A 7,159-nucleotide genomic window follows, 5' to 3' on the forward strand; every position below is an offset into this window, starting at 1 on the left:
TGAAAGAATTATTTCAGTCAGTGCAAGGCAATGGGTAACGTGTTTCTGGATAAGTTTTTCCAGCTGTTCTTGAAAATGCCAGTCTCATCCTAAATGTATTGGTGATCAACTGTTTCTGGTCACTTAATATTTGCAGTCACATTTCTTGAGGCAGAGTCCTCAGAATGTGAGGAGGATGGGGAAGGGAAAAGCGCCAGGAAGGAATCTCTGTCTGAAATGGCCGGATTGCTAGATTTTACACACTTAGTCCTCCATCCCCGCTATAATCAAACATGGCTTTGAGAAGAAAGCGTATGGGAAGCACAGGGAGTATTTGGATGCATTTATTCAACAATCAGACCAGCCGGGCATCATGGTGACCTTACAGGATTTCAGAACCGTGGTTCTCAACAAGGTCCATGATTTTTAATGAGGACAGGAATCTGACGGTTTCTGTAGAAGAGATTGAAAAAAAATTAGCTTAAACTTTGCTTAACAAAAAAGTGACTATGGGGGGAAAACGATGAAAAAAAGTTTCACTTTTTTCACTTTTCTATTTAAAATAGAGAGGTTTGAGATTTATCCCTGTTTCTCTTTTATTTGCATATTCATTCTCTTATTACTTCATCGAATATTGATTGAGAACTACTACATACACTAGGGATATGACAGAAAAATATGTTTGCCCTTAAAGATCTAGTGGGTCATTGCAGTCAACCTCTGAATTTAATCTCTAATCCATTGTTGCTTCTTTTGCTCCCTGTGTCATTGTCCTAACTGAGTTTCCAGGATGGTGTCTGGGTTACTGCAGGACCTTCTAATGATTAATTTCCCTTAGAACTCTAGGGATTCATATTTGTGGGATCTCACAAAAGGAAGTCATCTCTCTAGCCCATATGATATCTGCCAGCTCTGAGCATCCTCCCCTCCAGATAAAAACTTTCCTGTCCCCCCACACCACCTTCCCAAATCTAAGCTAACTATTTCTAAATCCTTTAATTGTTCCTTGTGAGTTTGTTTCTAGAGCTCTCATTTTTTCTATCCTTTCCTTGAATGTACTGACTTAGAAAAATTCTCTTATTTCTGTGTTGCTTTAGGACATTTGAGTTTCCTATATCTTTAGTTGGACCTTGCTGATTTTTCATTTTAAGAGTTGTTGATGTTTCCTTGTTCCATAATTATTAACCACTCATAATACTTATTTCTGAGTTAACATATACAAGCACAAACATCCAAATAAGGCACACAAGTTCACTTTTTTTCTCTAGCTGTGCTGTTCAGTATAATAGACATAAACCACATATAGCTATTTAAATTTAAATCAGCTAAAGATCTTTCTTATTAACACTCAGTCTCTTGGTTGTATTAGCCACCTTTTTTTATTTTATTTATTTATTTTTAGAGAGGAGAGAGAAACAGAGAGGGAGAGAGAGGAGAGAGAAACAGAGAGAGAGAAGGGGGCAGGAGCAGGAAGCATTAACACCTGTATGTGCCTTGACCAGGCAAGCCCAGGGTTTCGAACTGGCGACCTCAGCATTTCCAGGTTGACGCTTTATCCACTGCGCCACCACAGGTCAGGCTGTATTAGCCACCTTTTAAGTGCTAGTGACATGGCTAGTGGCTTCCATACTGGATAGCACAAGTAGTGAGCATTTCCGTCATTGTGGAAAGTTCTACTGGAGAGTGTTGAAAAGAATTTTCCAGTACAACATCCCAAAGAAGACACAGAAGAAATAGGAAAAGGTTCTTATTGACTGTTTCTGCCAAGCACATAATGATCAAATTTATCAAAGCCCTTGTTTACATCACAAAACCCAATAACTAGAGGTTAAATTGTTAAGTATGCAGTGCACCTGTCTAGTGTTTTTAATGGGGGGGTAGAAAGAGAGGCAATATGGCACATTTGAAAAGATGTTACATTTGAGAAAGCTACATTTTCTCTGTAGACCTGTTTACTTATCTGAAAAATACAGGAAGAGCAGTTACATTTTCTGACAATCAAATGTTCCTCCCATAGTTACATATTATTATATATTTTTAAAGAATAGAAAGAATAAGTAGGACTAGAAGGTATAAAGGCTAAGGGTAATTGGGTTGATATCCCAGCCCTATGCTCAGGGCTTTCCAATATGTTTCACTAAATATTGGGACTTTTGCTGTTGACACTTGGTAATTTCCCAAGTCTCAAGGCTGTTCTGTTGCTTTCTCCTCCCCTTGAATGGAAATATGATGTTTGACCTTAATGTCAACAACGTAGGTCATGAGAAAATTAACAAGTGGTTTCAAGCTCCTCTTACGTCTTTCATGTGGAAATAAATTGACCACAAAGCCAACACCTAATATTCTGAGTCTAAAACTTTAGGATATTAGATCTGTCTCCCTGAGGACCGAGTCCTACAGTCCTTGTTAAACACTGAGAATTTTCTGAATTGATTTAAAAAGCAGACCAAGAGGAGGGCTTGTGTTATAGGAAACTGATACGGTGTACTAATGGAAATGTATGTAGTCATTTGAGCCTAAATCAAAGTCTTAATAACAAATAAGTTCCAAAGTAACTAAGTTTTCTGCATCACTCATGGGATCTCTTTCATTTTGATCATTTTATACCTTTATTTTAACCTAGAATACTTTAGTGATGCTACCAAAGATCAGAGCCCTGTTTAAATAACATTCCTTTTCCTGAATCCTTTTTACACCCTTGCAGTAAAAAGAAATCTTTATCTTTCTTCACTATGTGGCAGTTTTTGGTGGCATTTGTCACAACTGGCCAGAAGCTACTTTATTTGTGCTTGTGATCTATTTCCTCTTAGTGGTAAGCACAAGAAAAGCAGAAGAGACTAGCACAGTGCTTGGCACATGTTACGTGCTCAATAGCTGAGATATAGAAAATCTGTGGTCAGTCTCTTCTCTGAGTCCCTGAGTCTGGTTTCCATCGCAGACCTCTAATCAGCTCAGAAAATGAGCTTTATTGAGACTGGCTCTCATGTCCATTAATAAAAGTATTACAGAAATCTGTTTTGGTCACCTAGTCTATATAGTTCATACTTGCATATTGGAGGTTATAGTCAACACATCATTACTATCACCCAGAATGATATTTTGAATGTAAGAGTATTTAAGGTGTATATGTTTTTTTAAAAATCCAGACTTATCTGCTGTTTTTTTATAAAAGCATGGATTTTTAGCATACAAGAGACTTTTTTCTAAGTCATGAGAAAACCATTCAAAATCCCTCCTTTATTTATCATCCTTAATACATTTTACATTGCATCGTATTATTCATTCCTGTCCCTCTCTTATTCATTTTTTTCTTCTAAGTTTTCTCCTTCATTATGGCATAAAGAAAGCCTCCAAACTTTTCCAAATCCTAGCAGGCATAATTAGTTGTTCCTAATTTTCTGCACTGTGATTATCCTTGCATTGGCCACACTGGGTTAGTGATGAGTGTAAGCAGATTGAGCCTACGGAGCCTGTTGGAGTCTCTTCCATATCTCACAAATCCTTAGCTTGGTCCCTGACTTTAAAGCACGGCGGGAAGAGCAAGGACTAGGTCCCAGCTCTGCCACTTACTGCTCGGCGATCTTGAACAGTTGTGTAGAGTAACTGAGTTTCCATTTCTTTGTGTATATAATGGGTTTAATATTATAGACCCAGCCTGACCTGTGGTGGCACAGTAGATACAGTGTTTAGGTGAAACACTGCGGTCTCTGGTTCAAAACCCAGGCTTGCCTGATCAAGGCACATATGGTAGTTGATGCTTCCTGCTCCCCCTCCTTCTCTCTCTCTCTTTCCTTTCTCTCTAAAAATGAATAAATAAAATCTATAAAAATATTATAGACCCTTTGTGAATACTAAGTGCCTTGCACAATGCTCAATACAATAAATATTTTCTGTCAATACATACACACTCACATACTCACACTCTCTATATATAATCATACCAGATATGTCATAAGGAGAAAAAAAAGTTGAGAATTATTTTTGGAAGAACTAAGTGTTTTGTTTCCCTGTGATAAGATGAATGATGTTGGCATATTGATTGGGCTAAGACATGAAAATTTGAAAACAACTAGCTTAAATAGACTTTAAAAGAAATTTAAGTTTGTACTCACTTATTTTCAATACATAATTCACACTCATTAGGATAAGTATGTCCGTCAGTCCCACAGACGGGGTTATAGATCTTGGGACATCCTCTCACATTAATGTTACAAGCAGGCTAAAAGTAGAATTAAACAGAATCATTTTCCATTCTTTGAGTTTAGAGAAAAATCTTTAAAATGGTTTTTAGTACCCTGGGGTCACTCAGTTAGGGATGGAAGCATGGTTGTGACTGGAAGAGTGATACCAATTCCAAGAGAAAGAACTAGAGATGTTTTGAGTCAGAAAGCCAGGTTTTATGTAATTAATGCCTATGCTTTTTACAAGTTGTCTGACATTGGTGAATCTCTTGATGTCTCTGAACCTCAGTCACTTTACTGGCAAAATGGGAATGATATCATCTATCTTGTGATGGTTTTACAAAGTGTTGATAAGACGAGGAAGATAATGTTCTAGTTTATAGTTACTACAGGGGCTGGCTCGTCTCAGGTCAGCCACACCTTGGGGCACGTTTCTTGCACACTGTAGTCCCCTCACATTGGTCTCTTAGTCATTTGGAAACACGAGGTGCTTTCCACCCTTGGAGTCTTTGCACAACCTGTTTCCTCTATGTAATTACTAGATGACTCTTACAGGCCGGTGACTGTCCCTAAGTGCTTTTTATTATTCTATTTAAAACTCACAACTATTCTATGAACTTTTTATTATTATATTCTTCCTCTGATGACAATAAGGCACAAAGAGATTAAATCACCCATGGCCACATAGTTGTGAGTCCTTGGATCTAGGATTCCGATCCAGTCACTGTGGGCTGTGAGCTTTAGCTCTTCAACACTTCTCTCAGCCACTTCTCCCCACCAGATATATTTAGCTAACACTCATTTATCCTTCATGGCTCAAAATAAATCTCACTTCTTAGGGACATGTTCTCTGGTACCAGAACTTCTTTATAACACTTATCACAAATGTAAAAGTTTATTCATTTATGTACTTTTGGCTTGTCATCTACCTCCTCACTAGATATAAATGTTATGAGAAGAGGGAAAATTCTTCATATATATATATATAATACTTATAGATATTAGATATTGAAATAGAATAATTTGAGGTATTTAGGTATAGTATACTTTTTCTAGAGGAAGAACCTAGTATACTCGATTCCTCTGTTCATCATTAATTAGAGCTCCACCTTGGTGATTGGAGAACTTTATGCCAACATGGAGAGATACAAGGGGGAAGTGCTGTTTGGAATGAACTTAAGCAGGCTCTACCCCAAATTCTTGCCCTTCCAGATAGCCTCTGGATATTAAAATACCCCTTCACAGCAAGCATTATGTGACTGCATAGAAACTGCCTGTGTGGCGGTGAATTTGTCCTTCAACATGAGCCCCTGTGGGGAAACTGCTGTTAGGTTCTGTGTTTAACAGGTTAAGCCTCGCTAGCATTCATACGCCTTGTCTTGACTTCACCTTCAACTGGAAGGTGAACGCTAGGCTGTGCTTTGGTTGGAACAAAAGGTTCTAGCCTGAGAAATGAGAGATTACAAAATTTTCTTTACCATTTTTTCGAGGACATCAGCTCTAGCGTTACCTAGAAAACGTAAATCAGACATGAGAAGTGAGTACCACATGGGAGAATCGATCTATCCTATTCAGAATTCTAGCTTCCTTTTAAGTTGGTGACACCCCTACTGGCCTATCCACTCTCCACTCATTGTCATTTCTATTTTCCCTCAAGGGCATCTCATTGATGTCCACTCACTCCCTACCTGCTTCATGAAACCCCAAAGAATTTAATAAAAAATCTGATTATGACCAAAGTATCTCAGTTTGCTATTTCAGAAAAGTTGACTCATTTCCTTGAAAATAGAAATAATTTGTTTACAGCTTGAAATGTGCCCTGTACTGAACAAATATCTTCTAAATGTTCACTGACATTCCCACAATCTATTACTCAGAACTTTGACCTCACTATTAGTGATGTAGGAAGTAGATATAAGCATCTTTATCTCAGTTTACCGGTGAAGTTTATATAGCTAGCTATGAAGTGGTTACAACTAGCAATAACCAGATCTTCTGATGCAAAAGTAACTTTTGCAGTTACATTTAAGTCTCATTTTGTAAGCAATGTATAACCATTGTTTTCCTTGTTTTATATTAAAATTCCTCTTTCTAGAATTTTCATTCATTGATTTTATTTCAACTCACTGGGACCCAGAGTCCTTTGAAGACTAGACTCTGTCTAAGTCTAGAAGGTAACATGCCCTGTAAAGCAACAGGTCAAAAGGTTTTATGCAAATCCAAAAAATATGCAAAGACACCTACCAGATACACTCAGCAGGGCCAAGGCACTGAGGAGAAAGGGGGTTGTTACCTTCATGGCTCAAGTTTTATGTCCAGAGCTCAGCTGAAAACCACACTGACCTTAGCACTCCTCTCCAGAACTTAGATTGGAAGGGTTATATAGTCAGGATGGAACCCAGGCTCCACCTGCTGCCCTGTGTCACACATCTCCTTGGTTATTGATTGACTTTGCAGTGAAGCCTGGCCCCCAGATTGGTGTAATGTCACCTGAGTAAGAAAGGTACCAGGGGCCTGAAATGTGCAAAGCCAAGATTCTGCCAGGAAAAGAATTCTAGTAGGTAGTTAGCTGGTTCTCTCCTGAGTCCTCTTCGTGACTTGGGGACAGCCTTTTCTTTCTTCAGTCCCAAGTTTTCCTTCTGTAATGTGAACTCATAGGTCTCTTGTACTCTGTAGTTCTGGATATCTGAACATGTGGGGCTATTTAAAAAGCCCTCTCCATTCTTTCTTGCTTTTCTTCAGCTTTGCCCTTTTTTTATTCTTTCTCTCTTTTTCTGTCACCCATTCACAAAGCCTAAAGTGGCAGACAGAGGGACAGATTAGAAATAGGGAAGACTCAGTTCCCTGAGGTATGTGTATGCATGCCAGAGACAGTTGCTACCTCTATGATACTGGAGCTGTAGTTCACTTTTGCTGTGTCTCAATTTATTCATCTGAGAACTGAAATGATAATAGTATATCCCTAACTCAGTGTTGACCTTTTGTTCAAAAATATGTAT

General features: G+C 38.3%; 1 protein-coding gene across 1 annotated transcript; it reads right to left on the reverse strand.

The window, feature by feature from the left end:
• Nucleotides 1–307: 307 nt before the first annotated feature.
• On the reverse strand, nt 308–6,538 carry SPINK1 (serine peptidase inhibitor Kazal type 1). Its single transcript, XM_066277293.1, has 4 exons — nt 6,405–6,538; nt 5,639–5,670; nt 4,092–4,198; nt 308–432 (listed from the first exon to the last, which is right to left on the reverse strand). The coding sequence occupies exons 1-4, from the start codon at nt 6,457–6,459 to the stop codon at nt 387–389; spliced, it is 240 nt and encodes a 79-aa protein (XP_066133390.1). The 5' UTR covers nt 6,460–6,538; the 3' UTR covers nt 308–386.
• Between the last annotated feature and the right edge of the window lie 621 nt (nt 6,539–7,159).

Source organism: Saccopteryx bilineata, chromosome 4, assembly GCF_036850765.1.
Source record: "Saccopteryx bilineata isolate mSacBil1 chromosome 4, mSacBil1_pri_phased_curated, whole genome shotgun sequence".
Lineage (NCBI taxonomy): Eukaryota > Metazoa > Chordata > Mammalia > Chiroptera > Emballonuridae > Saccopteryx > Saccopteryx bilineata.

What these genes read in the sequence shown, in the direction of transcription:
- SPINK1 (XM_066277293.1), bottom strand. Translation starts at nt 6,459, where the DNA reads ATGAAGGTAACAACCCCCTTTCTCCTCAGTGCCTTGGCCCTGCTGAGT. An exon ending in GGCCCTGCTGAGTGTATCTG is followed by an intron (nt 5,671 to 6,404) that starts GTAGGTGTCTTT and finishes TACGTTTTCTAG; the next exon opens with GTAACGCTAGAGCTGATGTC. An exon ending in GAATTATGTATTGAAAATAA is followed by an intron (nt 433 to 4,091) that starts GTGAGTACAAAC and finishes TCTCTTCTACAG; the next exon opens with AAACCGTCAGATTCCTGTCC.